Source organism: Scardinius erythrophthalmus (genome assembly GCF_964197995.2).
Source record: "Scardinius erythrophthalmus genome assembly, chromosome: 25".
Taxonomy (NCBI): Eukaryota; Metazoa; Chordata; class Actinopteri; order Cypriniformes; family Leuciscidae; genus Scardinius; species Scardinius erythrophthalmus.
Genome location: NC_138245.1, coordinates 25899529 through 25922322, shown reverse-complemented (window position 1 = coordinate 25922322; position 22794 = coordinate 25899529). Strand labels below are relative to the sequence as shown.

Below are 22794 nucleotides of genomic sequence, written 5' to 3'. Positions count from 1 at the left end.
GAAATGCTTCTGAATAGCACTTTTATCACAAAAATATAATCTCTGCCCACAAGGCAAATCTTCTGCTGTTATATGAACCAACAAAGTACTTCTTAACACTGACTTTACACTTAGTGGTTTTAAATGGGGTTACACACATAAAAAAGCTTGCAACTATGATGTGTGCCGTTATTGGTGCTGATGTTGAGGGGTTGGGCTCAGTGACTCCACTGTCACAACCCAAAAGCGCACTGATCCATCACACAACAGCAGTTTAGGAAGAGCGAGCGGGCAAGAATGCAGCAAACCCGGACTTTTACCCAGGGGACTGCTTAGAGAGCAGTTTTATTATTTGTTTTCCTTTTGGATGGACAATCACATCCACACATAATCGTGTTAGGATATGTGAGTGTTGCAGAGGAAAGGCATGCAGCCAGATGAGCAGAGCTAAGAGGATTTAAAGCTGCTGGACATAAGCCACGCTGAGTAAAGAAGAAGATTATATTGTTTTAATCAAAAGCAAAAAAAGTTTTTATTGCGGGTCACTTTGAGTTTGGACTGTCGAGGAGCGATGCTTGTCTTTCATCCTCTCTTTATGCGATCTGTGAACGACACTGTAAGGATGCTCACCGCACAGAGATGTATGGGTCCAACTCTACAGTAGAAGGGTGAGTTATACTAAAACATGAATCATATTAAATATCATTTGCTAACTTTATTTTTCTTTGCACCTATTTCATGTAATAAAATGACAAGAAAGAATAACCACAAGCATCTTCTCAAAATAACTGCTTGTTCATTAATATTGCTCAGTAGTTATTTCCTGCGGTGTCATCATTTAAATCTAATTTAAACAACATTGTAATTCTATTAAACATGTTTTATGACCTCATTTTATTTGAGAGACTACATGGTGAGTTTGTAAGTTTTAGAATTTTTTTTCACACCACGGGATCTGCAAAAAAGTTATAAGGCGATTAAAATGGTTATACTTCAACCAGTAAACTTGACTATAATGTGTGCTTTCTTTTATGCATTCATATTCATTTTAACCTGTTATTTGTTAATGACATGCTAAAATAATTACACCGTTACGTGATGTAGTGTAAAGTTTGACCATTTCTTGTTATCAGTTGTTTGTTCTCAACACAGATTTCCTTGTATCTTTAAGCATGATGGTTTTTTTTGTGTTTTTAGGCACAGTGACTCAAGACCCTGCCACGAGTGGATCTGATCTTTATTAACCCAGATCTGGACTCATAAAATACATGAAGATGTGCCAGTGTTACTCTGCCCTGCTTATGCTCTGCTTACACATGGTATGAGTTTTATTTCAATTATTTTAATTAAAGCAAACATTTGCAGATTTTGTTTTGCCAAAGTTAATGAACCATTTGTTCTCTCAGGGTCTACTGGTGAGAGATGGAAAAATACATTGTGTATTATTATCATTATTATTATCACTGCAACTTTTATCTCTATAACTATCACTATTTTTTTGGAAGTACTTTTATTTTGAGAAAACAGGTAGGTATGATTTTAAAAATTAATAAATGTAAATAATTTATTTTTTAAATTATTGTATAGTTTTATTGGAAAGAGTCAGAACAGTTTGGATAATCCAAATATGCCTTTAAAATATGCAAACAATATGATGTTCAAATAATCCAGTTTCCGCAGGGCCCTTTATCCATAAGTTTTATTTATTTCTCAAAGGAGAACAAAATGTGTGTGTAAATGTTTTTTTTTTTTTTTTTTCAAAGATTAATTTGAATTCACAAAGCCTATTCAGAGTTTAATTTAGAAACCAGTTTAAGCCAGTTTAAGATGAAATGACAACCTGTGTGATGGCTTAGCCTTAAGTCCTCTCTCAAGAGACTTCTCTTTCATTGCCATCACTAAGCCAGATTTTATCAAATTTATTTCTCTTTATTTATTTTCATCTTTGAACTGTGATGGAATGTATTTACTATTTCTAAGTACAAATCTAATCTCTAATTCTAATCAATTAAAAAAAAAAAAAATTGTAAATGAGGTTTTTCTTTCCACAGAGATTTATGATAAATTAACCAGTTAATTTTTTAAACACCTTCCATCTCTTGTCTTTCCTTTTCGGCAGTGAATGTCAGTCGTTTTTTTGTGTTGTTTTGTTGATCATGAATTTGCACTCTATTGAAGTAGACAAACAGAATTTTTTTCATGCACAGAAGCTATTTCTCATTCACCATCATGGGTTTGAATTTTGAGGTGTATAGAACAGATTATCTGTGTCTCCTAAATATCTTCCCGCTTTGGTTCTTTATCTCTGAACATGAAAGAGAAATGCTGGAGAAAGCTGAATATATACTTGGGGAGATAAACAGCCTTTTGGGACATATATACACTTTCATTCTATCAAATTATGCTTTTGAAAGTATGTGTGAGAGAGTCTTTTGAGCTTTGCTGAAAGATAGAGAGATAGAGAGAAGGAGATTTACCTGATCTTCCTCCTTTGGTCTTTTCTGTGCAGTTTTCTGTTCATTCATATTTCACCGTACCCACAGTGCAAAAAAAGTAAACACTGATTGGCTGTATTACTAATATGAAACTAGAGACTAAAAGAGCTAGCAGGAGTCATGGTTGTTTTTTAAGAACCAGTTGTGCTGGGTGTGTGAGGGAGTTTATTATGTCAGTAGTAAACGAGCATTGCAGTGAACAGTTTCATTCTCTGAAGATGTTACATCCTGTTTGCATCATTTAAACAAGGCAGATGCAGCTTTCAGTTTCTCATCCTTTATGTACCGATGCATCTTTATGTACTAGCTGTAATTTTATTCATGTTATACTAGATATTCACATATAGTTTTGCATCCGAGGAGTGAATGTGGACATGCACATCAGTTTATGGTATTTTAGGAACTCTTAAAATTCAATAACCTAATGTTCACTGAACCTAAATAGAATTTTCTTTTTGCTTACATGCAACTTGAAATCTAAATTTCGTTCTTAATACACATTTCTGGTCTGGATATTCGAGGCACCCTAAAAAGCTTTTTTGATCCCCAATCCTCCACCAGATTTCCTAGAGCATTTTTCTGTTTTGACATAATGGTCCCTTAAATATATTTTCTTTTTTATAGTGTGGGTATGAAATGATCACTTTTCGTGTAAAGATGCGTGAGACATTATTCGGGGTTCCTCAGATTGATACACTGGCAGAACCCTCTGGAGAACCTCGTCACCCTTTCGAAAAGGGCAATTTCAAAATGGAAACCAGTTCCTGCAAGAACTCTAAACACTATCATTAGTACCTCCAGCAATCCCATCATAAGGGGAAATTCCTAGGATATTGGAAGCACCTTCAAAAGGTTTCCTAGCAGTTCTCCAAAGGGTTCCACTAGCAAACTAAGAAATCCCAAATGGTGCCTGAAATGCCAATTCATTCTCACAGAAAATAGGTCACTTTATGGAAATAGAGTGGGTTGTGAATGTCATTTCATATATGCTTTAAGATAAACCACTGGTTTGAATTGGAATCTTTATTTTTCTCAATATACATACATATCTACAACCTTTATGGTTAACAGTCCTCTTCCTGGTTTTGTCTTTGAAGGTGACATGTGGCACGGAGCTCAGTCCTCTGGGTTGGGGAGAGAGTGATAAGGAGGAAAGTGTCTCTTCTTACGGCTCTCGTTCGGGGATTCTCAAATCCCTGCGGCTTTTCTCCCACACATCCCAATCTAACAGCCAGAGCCGTGAAGCTGCTCCGGACCCTGGGGCGCTGGATCTTTGGGCTTGGTTATCCAACCACACTGATACCGAAGGAACCCTCTCGAGGGCCAAACGTCGTCCCTATGTGAAAACAGGCAAGTTTAAGAAAATGTTTGGTTGGGGCGACTTCCATTCAAACATCAAAACGGTCAAGCTCAACCTTCTCATTACTGGGAAGATTGTTGACCATGGCAACGGAACCTTCAGCGTATATTTCCGCCACAATTCCACCGGCCTGGGTAACGTGTCCGTCAGCCTGGTCCCGCCCTCCAAGGCTGTCGATTTTGAGATCACTCAACAGGAAACCATAGAGGTACCTAAAGACAATAAGGCCTTCAATTGTCGAGTGGAATACGAGAAGACGGACCGCAGCAAGAGGACGTCTGTTTGCAGCGACTTCCCGAACAGGGTGTGCCTCCAGGAGCAGACCCAAAGCCATGTTTCCTGGCTTTGCTCCAAGCCCTTCAAGGTCATCTGCATCTACATTGACTTCTTCAGTGCAGACTACAAGCTAGTACAGAAGGTCTGCCCAGACTACAACTACCACAGTGACACTCCCTATACCTCTGTTGGATAGCACAGCCTAGATTGGATGTTTTGAGGTAACTGAGGTGTCATCTAAGTATTACAGCCTCTCTAACCTGTAGTTTCCTTGTCCTGTTCCACAAAGAACCGGATAAATGGAAGCAAGGTCAGATGAGGAACCACTCTTTCTATTCCACCTGTCCTTGATGACAGGAATAGTTCACCCAAAACAGAAATTATTTCTGCCAACATTTTCACAATTTATTTTTCTGTTCCACAGAAGAAAGTCAGTCAAACAGGTTGAGAACAAAATGAGGGTAAATTATGATAAAGTTTTCTTTTTTGGGTGAACTAACCCAAGCTTAACCCAGGCGTAAGACCTGATTTCCTGAAGGCTGATTTGTGTGCTTTACACTTAAGCTTGGACAAGACCAACACATCTACGGTTTCCACAGTGACCCCTAACCCTTTATCAGTGGCTGTTGTGACGTCATAAGTGTGAAGTTTTAAAAGATACAAAAATGTCCCAATCAACACAAGCTGGGATTCAAGAACAAAACAAAAAATATAAAACATCTTGTGTTGCCATTTGTGATGCCTTCCTTTTCATGCCAACATGTTTTTGTGCTCACAGAAAGTCAATAACTAAGATTAATGTTGAAGCCATGTGTTCCACTGTATCCTCAGTTCTTTTGTATTTTGTTTCATTATTAAAGAAAAGACGAGATTTGAGTTTCCAGAACTCTCCCTTGTGTATTTTCCTTATTGACTCCAAGGGCCTCATTTATAAAACGTGTGTACGCACAGATTTGAGCAAAGTCTGCGTACGCTAAAATCCAAGGCAACGTTCATATTTATAAAAACGGTCTTTAACGTGGAAAAGTGCTTAGTCTGGGTCTAAGCAGACGTATGCACTTTCCCTTGTGGCAGAGTCAAAGTACTGCAGGTATTTGGAAATCTAACGCAAATTTTACTGCTCACCATTCTCAAGTAAACGAGTTGGACGTTGACTGGTGCTTGTATTTTTATGTTAATGACATTAATTGGGATCTGCGAATTATAAATTTCACATCTGGAAGAGAGGCGTACGCACATTTTTTTGTACGTATGTTCAATTTCTGAACCTAATGAACCCCCAAGACTGTCGGCAGATATTCGGTTGGACAGAAATCCTTGCACAGATGCTGTGAACAAAGAAAAATTGTGGTTGTCAAACAAAGCATTGGAAGTCAAATCTGTACTACATTTTCTACAAAATCTTTTTAAAAGCTTTAGCATCCCTCCTGTGCTACCAGAGGAGAATCTCAATACGAAACAGCCACTTCGACAGAGTAATGTCTTTAAATTCTGCCATTTGAAAAAAAAGATGACTTTCACATCAGCAGAAAAACATTTCATTTGCAAAGGTCTGATCATTTATGCAGACTCTAATCTGAAAAAATATACGCAACGTCAGTGTGAGTTTTTGTAATCGCATGGCCTGATGAACAGGGTCTTTCAGGATTTGAGGCACGCTGGCTTTGATCTCAGCTTAAGTTGTCTCCAGATGTTTAGACTAAAAGAAGGGAAGAGTTCATTCAAATGACTTTTGAAGCCACAGACCAAAGAGAATATGGACTGTTTACAACATGTTAAAGAAAATACAGCTCTACAGTGTTTGATAGGTGGGTTTCAAAGTTACAGATTTTCTCTAATCTATAATTATTTTACAAATACTACAATTGGAACAAACTCCTAAAATAATTGGTCATTTTTTAAATATGATCATCTGACGTATTACAGCTTAGTCCTCCATTTGCATTATATCTCATTCGTCCCTTTCAATTCTAATGGACAAAAAATAAAAAAATGAAAAGAGGGACCCAGCCTGAGGTTTTACATGGTTAACAAATTAATTTCAATAGCATCATGTGATTGACTGGTAAAAAGAAAACATGCCAAAAAATGTAAAAAAAAAAAAAATTAAAGTATAAATAAATTAAAGAGTGAATAATATCTAAAGTTATCTGAGAGACATATTTGAAATGTCTTTCATATTCACAAGTTTTTCATGCAGGGCAGATTAATTCACCCAAAAAAAAAAAAAAAAATCTTTTGCTGAACAATATATTAAAAATGAATTATTAAAACGCACAATTAAAATTTTAAAGTCAACATGATTCTTTAGTTATTTGCCTTTTTTTTAATTATGGGTAATGAAAACAGATCTCTACTTGACCGGTTGATAGAATAATATGAATAAGGAGCAGGAGAGGAAAATTATTCAAAATAAGACCATGGACATGAATTGAGAAATTAGCTCAATTCAGAATTAATGTTGACTTTCAAAACTGCGCTTTGTAAAAAAAATATATATATATATATATACACATTGGATCTGTTTTTTCTCCATTTTATTTCCAAAGCAATAAATCAAAGTTAATTTGAACCACAATACACTTTTTCCAACACAAAGAACTCTCCTGATCCATAGAGTACGTTAAACCATGGAAAAAAAACTTCAACTAAAGTCAGAACTAACTGTGCGAAAAAGGGAAAACAATTTCTGTAAACAGCACGGTAAACAAATTTTCATATTTACCAATAGTTTAGGTTGGTGCAAAATATCGACATCTTTAGCCGTTTTCATGTAATACTCAATGTGAATTGCATCACATTTCACCAAGTATTCTACAGCACGACCTCAGTTAATACTTACGCCAATTTGAATGATGATAAACATACAATGCGACATTCTGCCAGCAATATAGGAAACATCACTTAAAAAGTGTCAGTGGAGACGATCTTTGCACTTGATGCGTGTGCATGGGTATGCGTTTAGTGAGTGTATACTTGTTTTTTTGAAACGTCAGACCATGAGTTCATAAGAAGGGCTAACCCAACCCCCCCAAGAACATGTAACATACAAGGTCCTAAACACCACCATGTTAAAACTACTGCATTATGTGGGAGCTAGTGCAATTCAGACAGGTCTGGGATCAGTCGCAGCAGGCACGTAGCTACACATAGAGACACAAAGGAGTGGAGGGGCGGATCCTTTAAGGCCATTTCTCAAATGACGCCCAAATTGAACAGCATGGCGAAGTCCATTTTCTTCTTGAGCACTGCGGTTTGAACTAGCTCCTCCATCGTGTCTCTAGTAAGGGTGACGGGCGAGTGAAGAGGGGGGCAAAAAGGAGGAGGGAAGTAGGGCTCGGTGGGGTAGTTCCGCCTCTTCATGCGTTTTGTTCTAAGCAGTCTGAGGGCAAAGGTCAGGACTGTTTTAGCCGTTTCCTTGGCAGACCAAAAGGGGTGCACTGGGCTGATGCGAGAGCGCGGAACGCCTCGGCCACTAAATGAGGATGGGACTGAATCATCGCTTTCCAACCTGCAGTCTCCATTATGTCTGCAGCATGACTGCAAAAGAGCAAAAACAAAAACATTCATCATACACTGATGAAATGAGTCAAAATAATCTGGGATTTTTATTAATTCAGTGAAATCATGCTAATTAAAAGGAATGTTCTGGGTTCAAAACAAGTTAAGCTCTATCCACAGCATCTGTGGCATGCGCACATCTACAGTACAGTAATGGTGCAAAATGATCAGAAGAATATGAATACATTAAAAACAATATGTATAGTTACATCATATAAAAGTTTTTTTTTCATTTTTTTAAGGACATTAATACTTTTTTTTTTGGTGGCAAGGATGCATTAAATAAATAAAAAGTGACGGCAAAGACACTAAGTGTTTCAGAAGATTTCATTTTGTTCCTTTAACTTTCTATTCAAAGAATCCTGAATTTTTGTCCTGAAATTAATCAGCACAGCACAGTTTAACACAGTTTTTTTTTTTTAAATCAGCATATTAAAATGATTTCTAAAGGATTGTGTGACACTGAAGACTACGGAAGAGGATTAGGGCCAAGTAATAATAAAAAAATAAAACCATCTCGAGATTAAAGTCGTTATAATGCGAAATTAAACTCATTAAATATCGAGAATAAAGTCGTGTTTCGAGAAAAAACTCGTTAAATTTTGAGAAAAGTCTAAATACAATCTTGAGAATAAACTCATTACATTTCAAGAATAAAGTTGTTGTGTTTCGAGAAAAAACTCGTTAAATTTCGAGAAAAAAACTCGAAATACAATCTTGAGAATAAGCTCATTAAATATCGAGAATAAAGTCGTTGTATTTCGAGAAAAAACTCGTAAAATTTTGAGAAAAAAGTCGAAATACAATCTTGAGAATAAACTCATTACATTTCAAGAATAAAGTCGTTGTGTTTCGAGAAAAAAATCATTAAATTGAGAAAAAAAAACCTTGAAATACAATCTTGAGAATAAACTCATTAAATATCGAGAATAAAGTCGTTGTGTTTCGAGAAAAAAAGTCGAAATGAAATGTAGAGAATAACGCATTCGATCAGTGTTCATTGCATAGCCTACTGATAGACATGGCAGAGTTATATTGACATGGCAGAGTTATATTGCCATGGCAAGCTATATTTTAGACTTTCGCCTACGCGCGATTCATCGAGGTTTCGTGGTTTCCCAGGATACCATAAGACTCATTATTAAACTTGTTGATCCTCAAGGTGTGGAATTTCGACGAAGGAGACGCTTGAGAAGACGCCAGTACACTTGCGCTGGCCCAAATGCACTCTGGCATATGGACATCTATGATAAATTAAAACCGTACGGCATTGTCATTAATGGCTGTATAGATGGTTACAGTCGTTACATTGAGTTTAATAATGCGTCTTATGGTATCCTGGGAAACCACGAAACCTCGATGAATCGTGCTAGGTGATGCCAGCGATAACCTTGCATTTGTCCATGGTTGTCATTTCATGTTGGACAAAAGCGAGTACATCACACAAATTGGACTGATTTTTTCTTCTAAAAAGACCTAGCAGCTTGCAAATTCTCTTTAAAGTTCGTATGCTAATTAGTATTCTGTCATAATTAGCTAAAGTTGATAGTATTTCTTTGTTACTGAAAGAAAGTCTAAAATATAGCTTGACTAAGTGATCCAACTCTGCCATGTCCTCTATGCAATGAACACTGATCAAATGCGTTTTTCTCAACATTTCATTTCGACTTTTTTTCTCGAAACACAACGACTTTATTCTCGAAATGTAATGAGTTTATTCTCAAGATTGTATTTCGACTTTTTTTCTCGAAATTTAACGAGTTTAATCTCGCATTATAGTTACTTTAATCTCGAGATGGTTTTATTTTTTTATTATTGCTTGGCCCTAATCCTCTTCCGGAGAAGACTGGAGTAATGATGCTTGAAATTCAGATCTGCATCACAGGAATAAATTCTATTTTAAAAATACAAAAGTTATTTTAAAATTGTTTTAATGTATTTTTTTTTTTTTTCAAAAGAAATGACGAGAGACTTTTTTCAAAAACATTAAAAATCTTACTGACACCAATCTTTTGAACAGTTGTGTCAAATAAATCAATGCATACCTGAAAATAAAACATCAAATGTTTTTCATTAAACTATTTCTTTTGGGGGGAAATGCTGAATTCACTGTAATAGACTAGCTCCCTATGGCTTACTGCTTTAGTATTTATTATTTAAGCTGTAATGTTGTCTGAGTGGTGAGATTACTGTTACAAGCGGTTGCACTTCTGGTTATGGGTTACCAAAGTTATTCCTGTGGGTATTTTCCATGGTAATAAAAAAAGTATGCCACAGATGCTGTTGACAGCGCTTCGATATCACTGAACCCAGATTATTCCTTTCAAAAGTGCAATACAATAAGAGTTGTCATGCGTTTTTGTGCAAGGTAACTAAAGAAAAAGGTTGTGAATCATTTGGTTTTTACAGGTATCTTAAATCACATTAAAATGCAAATCCTGCTGTATACAGATGTGTTGGGTGCTTTATATTTGCAAAGGACTCTGGGAGATGGTAACGTGTCGGCACACATACTTGCTATTCCAGTTCTTCCCATCTTTACAGCCCAGCTGTCTAAGAACACTGCATCTAAAGAAAAAGCACAGAACAGAATTCACACAGAGCTCCCAGAATGCACTGCAGCTACGGCTGTCACCATTAAGAAAAAAATAAAAATAGGATTTACTGTCATACAAATAATTGCAGTTGATGTAGGCCTAGCTGTCAGCTTTGCTTTTAATCAGTCATTTATTCAAAGTGAAATTGGGACCACATAATGAAATGTATGATTTCTCTGAAGGCTTCTTTTAAGGAAGATATATTAATATAAATAACAAGCCAAATATTATTTTTGAAGGAATATAATAATAATATTTTTATTATTGTTATTTATCATCATTAATTTTATTTAAAATATTTAAAGTGTTAAATATTTTTTTGGTCCATTTTAGATACTCCACTGCCCTTCAAACTTTTTTAAGCCCTTCAACATTGATGAGGATTATTTTTTCCAACTATTAAATTTCCGCTCTAAATTCTCCCATCATGCATCATTTTAAAGGTCCCGTTCTATGCCCCTTTTCACAAGATGTAAAATAAGTCTCTGATGTCCCCAGAGTGTGTATGTGAAGTTTGAGCTCAAAATACCCAACAGATCATTTTTTACAGCATGTTTAAATTGACATTTTTTGGGGCTCAGAAAAACGAGCCGTTTCAGTGTGTCCCCTTTAAATGCAAATGAGGTGCTGCTGGACGACACAGGGGGCGGAGCTTCATGAGCTCGTGCTCAGTCTGTCAGGAAAAATTCATCTCACGGAATGATGATAATATCAGAAACTCTCAGTAACGGCGTTCATTTCGAGTCGGACAATAATGCCTACAGAGTCAGATGAAACAGGTATGGTTTAGTAGTTTAATTACGGTTATTATAACGTATTTGTCATCTGCTTGTAGGCTATGTATCCATTATTTATTAATAGCCTACAAGTCTGCTGTCTGAATGATGATCAAACATGTACTGATGAGTTTAATAAAGTTTATTGTACATCACACAAAAGATGAAGCGTCAGTTTTACTTCAGAAAATCACCGTAAGAGCTGAGTAAACACAGTAGCCTAAGTTATAAGAAGTGCGCAAGCAGCCAGTAGAGTTGAGGGAGCATTCCTGTGGGCGGAGGTTAGTCAAGAAACGGTTCTGGTGATGTCACTAATGCAGGATGTAGAGGGGTGTAGTCCAATCGAGCCGTTTTTTGTAGTCAACTTCTGTTAAATAAAATATCTCGCTTGGCATTGAACTTTGAGCTTTATAATTTTACATATATTATTTATGCTCTAACAGCCACATTACACACTAACTAAAGTTTGAAACATGGAATCGCATGCAACGGGACCTTTAAGACAGCCAAATTAAACTTGAGAGCCATTAAATGTGCAAATATTTGCAAAGTAAATACAGTAAAGTTTAAGTGTTCAGTAAACATGAATAGTCAAGTGTACAAAGGATTGTTTTAAGATTAAATGATTATGAACTGAGTGTTTGTACTTGCCTATTAATGAAGTCTATGGCTTGTGCTTTCAGCTGCTCTGCGCTGTGCAGGTCAGCCAGAATGAGGATGTCGGCTACATTCTCTACAGAGAGACTGTTACAGAGAGCCTCCTCACATAATACCTTTAATCTTTCCAAAGCATACTAAAGAGAAAGAGAAACAGACAGGAGGTAGCAGATAGCATGAACACAAAACAAAAGTGCCTGTCCTTCAGAGCAGAAAGCACCTTACCTTGTCTGCAGCAGCTAACAGGTTGTCGGCCATTTTCTCCAGGTTAGGAGCTTTACCAGTGTAAATAAATACCATCATTTCCCTAAATACATCCGGTTCCACATCACTGATGTCCACGCGGTTCTGCAATAGGGTTGAAAAAGAAAAATTAACTAAATTACTAATTTACTAAAGACTATTTTACTTAATTTACTAATGAACAAAAAATTTAGTTTAAAATCTAAAATAAGTTTAAAATTTTATTAAATATTATATACAGTTGTAATCAAATGATTTAACCCAAGCTTTAAACTTTTGTACTTTAAACAAAAGTAATTGAAATAGCTCAACACAACAAATATTTCAAGTGATTTCCTCAAATTGAACTGAAAATGCAACTTTTAATGACAGCCTTCTCCAACTTGTCCTGTTAGAACATCCAATGATACCCAAGCTTCAGCTTCCTCACTGATGGCATGACGTTTTCTCCTAGGATTTCTTGATACTTCAATGAATCCATCTTGCCTTCCAAACACTGCAGGTTTCCAGTGCCAGAGGATGCAAAGTTAACCCTAACCTGCCCCGTCCAGGTGGCGTAACCACTGTTTCTTTAACTTTGAACTTGATATCAAGGGTTCCCACACATTTTCCATTTCAAAATTCCATACTTTTCCAGATTCAAATTTCCAGACCTCCTTCCAAATGATTTTTCAGACCATATTTAAACATATTTAACACTGAAGAACATGTTAAGTAAAAATACAATGAATATGCAATATAGAGAATATATTTAGCAATTGTTTTTCTAGCTGATTAACAAGTTTATGGTCACTAAATTTCTTTTCTGGGGTAAATGTAACATTATATGAGATATTTACAACAGAGGTGCCCATCCTGTTTCTGGAGTTCTACCTACCTGCAGAGTTCAGATCCAACCCTGATCCAACACCTGTGTGTAATTATAAAGTGCTCCTAAAGATTTTAATTAGCTGGTTTAGTTGTGTTTGATCAGGGTTGGAGCTGAAATTGCAGGAAGGTAGATTTCCAGGAGCAGGATTCGGCACCCCTGGTTCACAAACTGTTTTATTGATGTTTTTTTCCATTTGAAACACTGATTGAGTGATTACATGAGACAAAATACAGACTTCAGTAAGTTGTAATTTATCTTTTAAAATTCATTCTAATCTTTTCACATGCTGTAACTAGTAGTAAAGTGGAAGAGATGATCAGATGCCGCTGCATCGCTTGAACTGAGGCACTACAGCGATCTGTCATGCCACATTAAAGAGTGCCAAAACGGTATTTATAGTTTGAATTTCATGTAAAAATTAACAAAACTTTGTTTCACATCAAAAGTAACAAAACTCAAAGCTTTTTGCGATTTATTGGATGGGAGGCGCTACAAAGTTTTGTTTATTCATCAACTGAAAACAGCATTGACTAAAAGATAGATTCTTGGAATTTAAGAAATTATATTCTTATTGAAATTGATATTTTTAACCCAGTCTGTGTAATAATTTTTTTTTTTTTTTTGAATTCTTAATTGTAGAAAACTGAATAGGGGCCAATAGTCTGGAAAAACAAATAATTTCCATACTCTTTTTTTTTTTTATATACTTTTCCAGACCTGGAAATTACACAAAACAAATTATTTTTCCACAAATCTTAGGAACCCTGGATATCTTCTCTTAACATTTTGGACCATTCTTTTGACTTAGCCATACTTCTAACATGCAGTCAAACGAGACACTCAACAAACCTAGCCAGTTCAGATATTTCATGTGTTCTAGCTCAAGCACACCTGGTGCAACTAATGAAGCCCTTGATCAGGTGTGCTTGAGACAACACCTGTTTTACAGATTTGTGCTGTTGTGATTCTTTTCAGGGGGATGATGAATTTTGAGACTGCAGAAGTCATTAAAAGTTGCATACTCAGTTGAATTTGGGGAAACCATTTGAAATATTTGTTGCGTTGAGCCATTTCAATTACTTTTGTTTGATTTGTTCATTGCAAACACCTGAAAGTCTGTAAATGTTGCCAATAAACCTGATTTGCAATGGGGGTTGAATAATTTTGATTACAACTGTATAACAATGGTATAATAAATCAGTATGTAATAGTGATGTACTATTATTGTACAATAGTACAATAAGTACAATAGTATGACTACTATTATTATAAAATGTGGTAAAAATAGTAATTCTAAAGAATAGAGATTATGTGCATCCAAATTTATGACAGGTAGTGAACATATTTTTACTTACTTTTTTACTCTCCTCCATTTTGTGTTCAAACATGGCATTGAATACTGGCGACCTCGCTGTCAAAGGAAACATGAATCATCAGTTTTAAGTGAATTATATGTGGGTTAAGTACTGCCAAATTCATCATGTGCCTCTATCATTTCACTGAACATTCTCTATTGTCTATGCAGCTTGTCTTTTTAGCAAGGCAAAATCTGGGTCTACCCCAAGCGTCTGTCAATGCTGTGTTTGGATGACTAAGCTCACCTGCCAGTATGGATTTGTGCGCTTTGAACTCTTGCCCTCCTACGAACAAGCTGCAGTCTGTGAACCTAGAGCCTTCCCACAGGTTACCCAGGTCATCGGAAAGCTGACACTCCGGAACCTTCAGCATGTTTGTGTTTGACTGGCCAGAGATGTTTACAGAGTCCTGGACCACACTCACCTAAACAAATGAGTCATTGGCTTGAAGCAAGGACATTATTACACCAAAACATTTAGTATACATGAAACGGTGCATGTTACGTTACCTCACAGAACAGAGTGAGCTTGTCATCAGGAAGAAGTCCGTTAGCTTCATCCAGCAAGAAATCTCTCCTGATGAACTTCTTGAAGCCCCAGTCCTTTCCCTGGACGAAGCGGTAGGCTCTTTGGCTTTCTGAAGTGTGAGGAGAAAACAGAAGCAACAAATACAAACAAAAACAATTTAGTTACTCCACATAACCAATCTCAATCCAGAAAACGGGAGCATCCAGAAAACTCTTACCCATGGCTTTAGTTTCTTCTCTTTTGGCGTTCAGTAAAGAAAACTTGAACTTTGCTCTCACTTCACTTTTTGGGCAACTGACAAGCAATAAGTACAGAGAGAGATAATCTTTACTCTCATCATCAAGACCCTTTGGGTTCACTCGCAAACACCTACAGAAAGAAATAGAAAAAGTGTGTTAATTTTTTATATATATGTAAAAAACAATTCAACAGCATGGACAAACATTGCTTCTGAATCTGAACAACCACCTATATTCACATAATTCTGTAATTTGGTAACCAAGGAGCCGTTTACACGACAACGTTTAAAAAAAAACAAGAACAAAAAAACTGAAAACGTATGCGTTTTGGCCGTTCATTTACAAGACAACAGCATTTTGGGACTCTTGAAAATGGGTTTCATGTTCAAGTTTTTGAAAGCGATACCGTTACTGTCTCTGTGTAAACTACAAAAACGCAAATTTGTAAAAACAGTGGCGTCATGTGCATGCGCGTTACGTGTTCAGTCTATAAGCACATAGTTTTTCTTTTCAAAGTGACATCGCCAAATACTGGCCTGGCAGCAGAATACAGCGTTTTTAATCGTTTTCGAGGATCCGTTTGAACGGAGATCGTTTTGACGACGTTGTCGTCTGTACGCAAAAATTAAAAACGTTTCATTTTTTAGCACATTGTTGTGTAAAGGAAGGTAGAGGGACATAGAAGCAGTCACACTGCAGGACTGTACTTCAAAATGTCTGATATTGTCAGAACTTCATCGTAGACTAGGATTCACCATAAAAGCAATTAATCAACTGTCAGTGACAAAATAAATCTTTTGCAATCTCCAAAATTTGTCCCAGCTGGCTCAGAGTAAACCCAACCTAAATCAAAACAGGCCACAGTGGTTTCACAGACAATGATATTTGGAAAGAGAGAAGAATTAAGAGGCCACTTGGGAGCTGTCGACAACATTCAGAACACAATGAAACATACCATTTCATCTTATCGTTAGGGCCTGAGGAGAAGGTCGAGCTCCTCACAACTTCTCCCATCTCCTCCCGACAGAAGCTGAAGTTGTTAATCGTCCACATGTAAGAAAACTTCACGACTTTTACCTGTCGATAAAAATAAAAAACACAAAGGGACATTTAGGAGTCGTGTTCTCAACTCAAAACGGTTCTCTTTCCATTCGCTCAGTCTCTCTCACCTGTGTATAACACCAGCTCTCCGCCACAGGTCCAGAGGTCATTTCCCCTGGGGGAGGGGGGGTGGGAACCCGTGACATGGCCTGCTTTAACCCTTCCACGCCCCTTATTTAGCTCACTGCTCGGCCTACAGACAAAATCAAGACAAAACTGCACAACTGTAGTCAAAACAAGTCAACGAGTCGGTATGATTTCCCAATACGAGAACTGGTTACAATCACAAGACAGCTCTCTCAAATGTCTATAAATAATCACAACTGAGGTAGACTATTAGGTCAAAGTTTATATATAGTGCTTACTAAAATAAAAAGCATTCAATCATAATTTACTTTGTATTCTACTGAGAAACTAGATTTTTGCATTTTCTGAAAAGGATGCTTGCCTATAAAAAAAAACTCCCCACCACATTTACAATTATAAATTTAGCAGACGCTTTTATCCAAAGCGGCTTATAAATGAACAACACAACAGACCACAATGCTAAGGTGTTCAGAGTGATTTCTAGTGTTTCGAGGTGGTTGCTAGAGGGTTCTTGGATATGTGGCTCGTGTCTCTCAAACAATGCAAGTCTATTACATTTTTTGACCATTTTATCATTTGCTAAGAAGAAGTTAGACTTAGAAAAGTCACTACTCGTCATCAAAAGTTTGCCGTCTGCATTTTAGATTTTTAAAAAGTCTCTTATGCTCACCAAGGCTGCAGTTATTTGCAAAAATACAGTAAAAACTGTAATGTTATTAAATATTATTACAATTACAACTACGTTCTATTTTAATCCATTTTAAAACATAATTCATTACTGTGATGCAAAGCTGAATTTTCAGCATCATTACTCCAGTCTTGAAAAAGAACCAATAGTAATAGAAATACCAACAGTAATGGCAAAAACTGAGTAATACAGGAAGTCATTGAGAATGTATAGTCAAATAATACCTTGTGTTCAGAGATCAGCAGGTTGTGTTTCCATGTCATCCCTGGGCTCAAGCTCAGAGACACAGCCGTCTGAGTGATTGGAAACAATGACTAGAAGTGCATACTGACCTCAGCCTCTAAAAAAGCCATCCTAAACACACAGACACAGAATTAACCTCACATGCATCCATGTCATGAGAATCAGCTAAATTGTATAGCGTTTAACTTGAAATGAAAAACAAAAGGACACACAGTACTTCCAGAATACTCAGTACAAAATCAATCGAAAAAAAAATCAATCGTTGCATAATGTTGATTCAAACAGAACTCAACTTGTCCATTAGTTTTCAAAAATCACAGAGAGAGAAAGAAATGCAGGCAATGCCTGCATCCTGAGGGTTAAACCAAAATGTAAAGCTAATATTTTTGTTAAAACTTTTAATTCTTCCATAAAAACATGTATTCTTGTATACATTTAATGGCGGTGAGACTAGTGGCTGCAAGTTTTTAGTCCCCCCTAAGTAAAATCTGTGAATGTTGCCAGAATATGAACAGGTATCAATAAAGATGGGCGATTTCTGGCTGTTTTTCTTCACCAGTCATGGTGAACAGATTATGGCTGGCCTTACATCATCATGACAAAATAACAAATTTGGATATAACTAGTACACAAACAAGGTCAGTAAGCAACAGTATGTATAATATCTTGAGGGCTATAAATACTATGCATTTTATAATTAATTTCCTGGCCCTGTTTACTTCCATTGGAAGTAGTTATGATACATAATCTATAAATATAGTTATTTATAGATTATTTACAGTGGTAATCAGCATTATGTTACAAATGTTGTCAACTGAGCTTAGGCTAACTATTGAATGAAACGTATCAACATGCCAGCTGTACATGACAAATCAGAATTCACCATTCTGTACAATCAAGTCTTCATTGACTCATCTACAAATCACAATCAACCGCACACTCACCTCAGTAAGAATGCTGAATCTCACTTGTGGGAGTTTTGCGAGCCTTCCAGAGCAGAAAGCTTGGCAGATGAGGGCGGTTCAGTGGGATGCCACTCTCAGCAAAGACTCAATGAACCCTGGCAGGAATAACTGGATTTTAACACCATATCTACACTGGCACTGCATCAAGTTCGGTCCCAATTGCTTTGCAGCTCACAGACTATTGACATCATAACTCTAATATGGGCATATTTGAGTCGGGTGAACGAGACGATATAGAACTAAATAAAAAAACGAGTTGTGTTTGTGAACGTTTTGTTAACAAGTGAAGCGCGCAAACCTCATAAAATGCAGCAATAAATGCAAAGGGGCATTATGATGTTTGATAAATGATGCAGAGAACAGGAACACACACAAGCCAATTGTAAAACATGAAGACAACATGAAATTAAAGACATATACACAAAATAAAGTTGAGGAAAGAACTTTCTGAAAAGTACTTTTTAAAAACATTGTACTGCCCTTATGGTCAACAATGGAAGACTGAAAAAATGACAACAGACATAATGGCAGTCCAATGAGATGCACATACTGAAAGAATCTTTTTTTTATATATACACTAATATAACTGCAGATAGATTTTGAAACCTAATAACTTCAAAAAACAGAAACAACGTGTTTATTAGCTGAAGAAAATGATCTAAAAAATGTACTCAGGATTATCGTTGTTGTACCAACCTTCAGCTACCGCTCTAGACATCGTTAGCGAGAAAGTCTCGATTTAGAAGCTTTTTTTTCCCTAGAAGCATACTATATAAAATTTACTTTATTTAAAAGTGTATATAAAATAATATAACAACAATGAATAGGCTATCTGAAAGAGATGTTTCTAGATTTAATAAAGTTGTTGAATTGTCAATCGAAATCCCTGGAAATCGGCAAGTTCAAAAGAGTCGGTTCTCAATTGTTTAAGGGTTAGTCAAAAATGAAAATTCTGTCATTCATTACTCTCCCTCATGTCGTTCCAAACCTGTAAGACTTACGTTCATCTTTGGAACACAAATGAACATATTTTTAATGAAATTAGAGCAATTTCTGTCCCTCCATTAACAGTCTACGCAACTACCACTTTGAATTTGTTGCTTCGTTGCCACTTTGAAAAGTTGATATAGGCTAGAGATCTTAAAACTTATCCATATGAATTGAGCGGTTTAGTCCAAATTGAGAGACATTATCGCTTTATATGATGAATAGATTGAATTTAGGCTTTTTATTCACATATAAATATTGATTAGCAAACATAAACAGAAGCTCAACCGAACATGCTTGAGCTTCAGTTTACCAGATCTGTTGTGTGCACTGATGAAATATGTTTATAAACCACTCAATTCTTATGGATTTTACGATTCCTTTATGAGCTTTGTTTTTGTTTTTTTGTAAGCGTCAAAGTGGTAGTTGAGTAGCCGTCAATGGACGGACAGATATTGCTCAGATTTCATTAAAAATATCTTCGTTTTTTGTTACGAAGATGAGCGAAAGTCGTATAGGTTTGGCACAACACGAGGCTGAGTAAATGACAGAATTTTCATTTTTGGGTGAACTATCCCTTTAATATGATTATTACGAATGAGTTGTTGAGAACCGCTCGGAACGGTTGTGAATCGTGAACGAATCTTTCAAACAGGTTTTGTTAACCAAATCAATCAATTCACTGAAAAGATTCGACTCTAAATAACGAATCGTTCGTTCGCGAATCGGACATCGCTGTAATGCGCTACAAATTCAGCCCCATCCGCCCCAAGTTTTAGTTATAAATCGATAACCGTGTTTCTTACCGCGTTCAAACAAGTTTGTACATACATATGAGCGCCGAACACTTGACGTCTTTCTGTTATATCCGCTCGCTGTGCAACTGATGCGGAAAACGAAGAGAAAAAGAGTCAAGGAAACCAAGTTAGCCGACCACGGCTCGTCTCGTTTGGCCTACATTTCATGCACGGCCCAAACAAGAGACAGAACCATAACAAAGCCCAGCCAACAATGTTGCTTTAAGGCCGAAACCAAGAAAGATCATTCTACAAAACCCCGCACGTATCTGATTTGTTTGTCCCAAAACAGCACATAATGGAGTAGATCGAGTAAGCATCTGTCTTTGTGTCAGTGCGCAGAGCGGTGGTTAAACATAAGAAAAAAATAATTTTACAAACCTCTTAGACACTCCGCATCACAGACATAGAAACACGGTACGATATGTGACCTGAGTGAGTCGTAGAAAGAATTTTGTGCGAAACGAGTGAACTTTTGAGCCTTTCTCTACAGATAAGGGGTGTTTTTCTCTCCCTGTCTCTCATAGCGCTGCCTGCGCTTCAGCTCTGTGCAGGCGCACTGCGCATGCGCACATAACTTCCTCTCAAACCATCTGTTCTAATAACAAGCACAGTTAGTTAGCATCGTACACTAAATCCTAATGGCTACTACTGATAGAGTGATTATCGTGGTTGTTTTAATTAGCTTGGCTGCCATAACTTAGATAAAACATGCACCTACATTTGTACATTTTATGATGCACTGCGAAGTTACTCTCAGCTGCATAGGAACTAGCAGTTTCCATGAAGTGGGGGGCTGGGGGCGAAAATTTTACATGAAGATATAGATATAATAGAGTGAATCTATAATATAATGATAGGTACTTCATTACATACATTATATGTGACACACCATTATAATATACACCATAGCCTGCATTTATGTGCATGGCATTACATTCTCTTTACCTAAAAAAAATTGGGATATCTATGACAAAATCAAGTTACTCTTTTAGGGATGTATAGGCCTAGAATATATGACTGGGAAAAGGTATGACTTATCCAGTTCCCCCTTCACCACGTAACCAAACGGGACTGAAGTGTCATTGAGGCTGACTCAAATTATCTTTTATCCTACTTCATCATTATATTGCCACGCTGATCGGTATCACATCTGTGAGACTGAATGAGATGCCTCACAATATATCATCATTTGATATCACAAGAGAAGATAACAGTATCTTTTGCAGGGGCTGTTGTAATGGTAATGATCCTCAACAAATCCAGGCTATCACTCAATGAAATATGAAAGGCAGTTCTTTTAAGCCAGGGGAGATATACTGTATATCTTTCACATCATATACATGGAAATAATAACAGAGGAAAAAGTTACTTGCCAATTTGAACGATAAAAAAAAAAAAGCTATTATTTCTGATTTGAGCTCATCGTCTGTGAATTGAAAGCTGTCTCACTTGCTTCATTACCATGACAAAACCAGAGTCTCAATGCCCTGTGACCTGCTGCATAGCACTATCTGTGTTTGAAAGTAAGAGGATTATCAACTAAATGAAAAAGATGAGAGTGGATGAACTGGTATTTGTGTGGAAAAATATTCTATTATCAAACACAGATGAAAGTTTAATAAAAGGCTTTTTATAATTAAATGTAGATCTGGATTGTACATCAGCCCTGCATACCAATCATTATATTGAAAATTACAAAGGGGGTTTTAAATAAACAAAAAAAGTCTGAGTTATGATGATTTTTTTTAACTAATTTTAACAAAAAAAAATTATACTATGTCTTTTATTAGTTAACTCTATAAATATATACATGTTTTTTGCATGTATAAATCATTTTACATTAGTTAATTCAATATGAAATAAAACCTCACCCTGTCTATTTTCTTAAAGGGATAGTTCACTTTGAAATTAAATTTTGGTATGTTTTAGCTTACCTCAAGGGCATCCAAGATGTAGGTGTCTTTGTTTCCGCAGTTTCAATTTTGATATTTTTAAGTCAAACCGTTCTTATCTGTCAGTCATATAATGCAGGTCTATGGTCACCACCTCAAAGAGCATGCACAGAGAAGTCCAAATTAAACAATTCCCCATCGTAAGTACACACTGATGGCCTAAGACACGAAACAAGGGGATTGTGTGAGAAAACGAACAGTATTTATATTGTTCTTGCCTCTTGTACACAACCACGTCCAAGTGATCTGAGGGCGCGCGGAAAGTGTACAAGAGGTAAAAACTATATAAATACTGTTTTCTCACGTTTTCTCACATAAACCGCTCGTTTCGTGTCTTAGGCCATCAGTGTGTACTTACAATGGGGAATTGTTTAAAGGGGGGGTGAAATGCTATTTCATGCATACTGAGTTTTTTACACTGGTAAGGAGTTGGATTCCCATGCTAAACATGGACAAAGTTTCAAAAACTAAGTTGTACGTTTGAAGGAGTATTTTTGTTCCAAAAATACTCCTTCCGGTTTGTCACAAGTTTCGGAAAGTTTTTTTCGAGTATGGCTCTGTCTTACGTAAGATAGAGCGGAATTTCCTTATGGGTCCTAAGGGCACTTCTCCGGTAAGATCGCGGGCGCGCGCGCACTCCTAAACCAGAGCAAGAGAGTGAAAGCAGTTCGCAATCAAAGCGCCCTGCCCGGCTTTTGGGAAGTCAATGTCACCAAAGAAGTGTGTTTTTGGTTGCCATGGCAAGACAACCCTGCACAGATTCCCAAAGAACCCAGCAGTTAAGGAACCCGTGGATGGAGTTTGTTTTCCTGAGCATAAACGGAGTTGTGTAAGACTGTTGTTCCCTGCATTTCGACGATGATTGTTTTATATACATAGCCCAGATTTACGGATTTGCAGATCGTCTAATGCTTAAGGATCGAGCAGTCACAATGATAAAGGTTCGCGGTCGTGCGTTGGAACGGTGAGTAAAACTGTTGAACAAATGTCTCTGTGTGTTTTTAGCTAGGCGGGTAAGCACATCTTTAGCTTCG

At 36.7% G+C, this 22794-nt stretch overlaps 2 protein-coding genes across 2 annotated transcripts; one reads left to right on the top strand and one right to left on the bottom strand.

The window, feature by feature from the left end:
• The first annotated feature begins 634 nt into the window (after positions 1–634).
• nxph2b (neurexophilin 2b) lies at positions 635–4994 on the top strand. The gene is made up of 2 exons (XM_081358652.1): positions 635–1298; positions 3572–4994. Exons 1-2 carry the CDS (start codon positions 1248–1250, stop codon positions 4304–4306), a joined length of 786 nt encoding a protein of 261 aa, XP_081214778.1. The 5' UTR covers positions 635–1247; the 3' UTR covers positions 4307–4994.
• Positions 4995–6640: 1646 nt separating this feature from the next.
• Positions 6641–20457, bottom strand: spoplb (speckle type BTB/POZ protein like b). The gene is made up of 13 exons (XM_081358050.1): positions 20187–20457; positions 18001–18116; positions 17038–17167; positions 16107–16231; positions 15893–16014; positions 14916–15067; positions 14680–14807; positions 14417–14594; positions 14171–14226; positions 11927–12049; positions 11696–11838; positions 10186–10239; positions 6641–7650 (listed from the first exon to the last, which is right to left on the bottom strand). The coding sequence occupies exons 4-13, from the start codon at positions 16182–16184 to the stop codon at positions 7506–7508; spliced, it is 1179 nt and encodes a 392-aa protein (XP_081214176.1). The 5' UTR covers positions 16185–16231; positions 17038–17167; positions 18001–18116; positions 20187–20457; the 3' UTR covers positions 6641–7505.
• Between the last annotated feature and the right edge of the window lie 2337 nt (positions 20458–22794).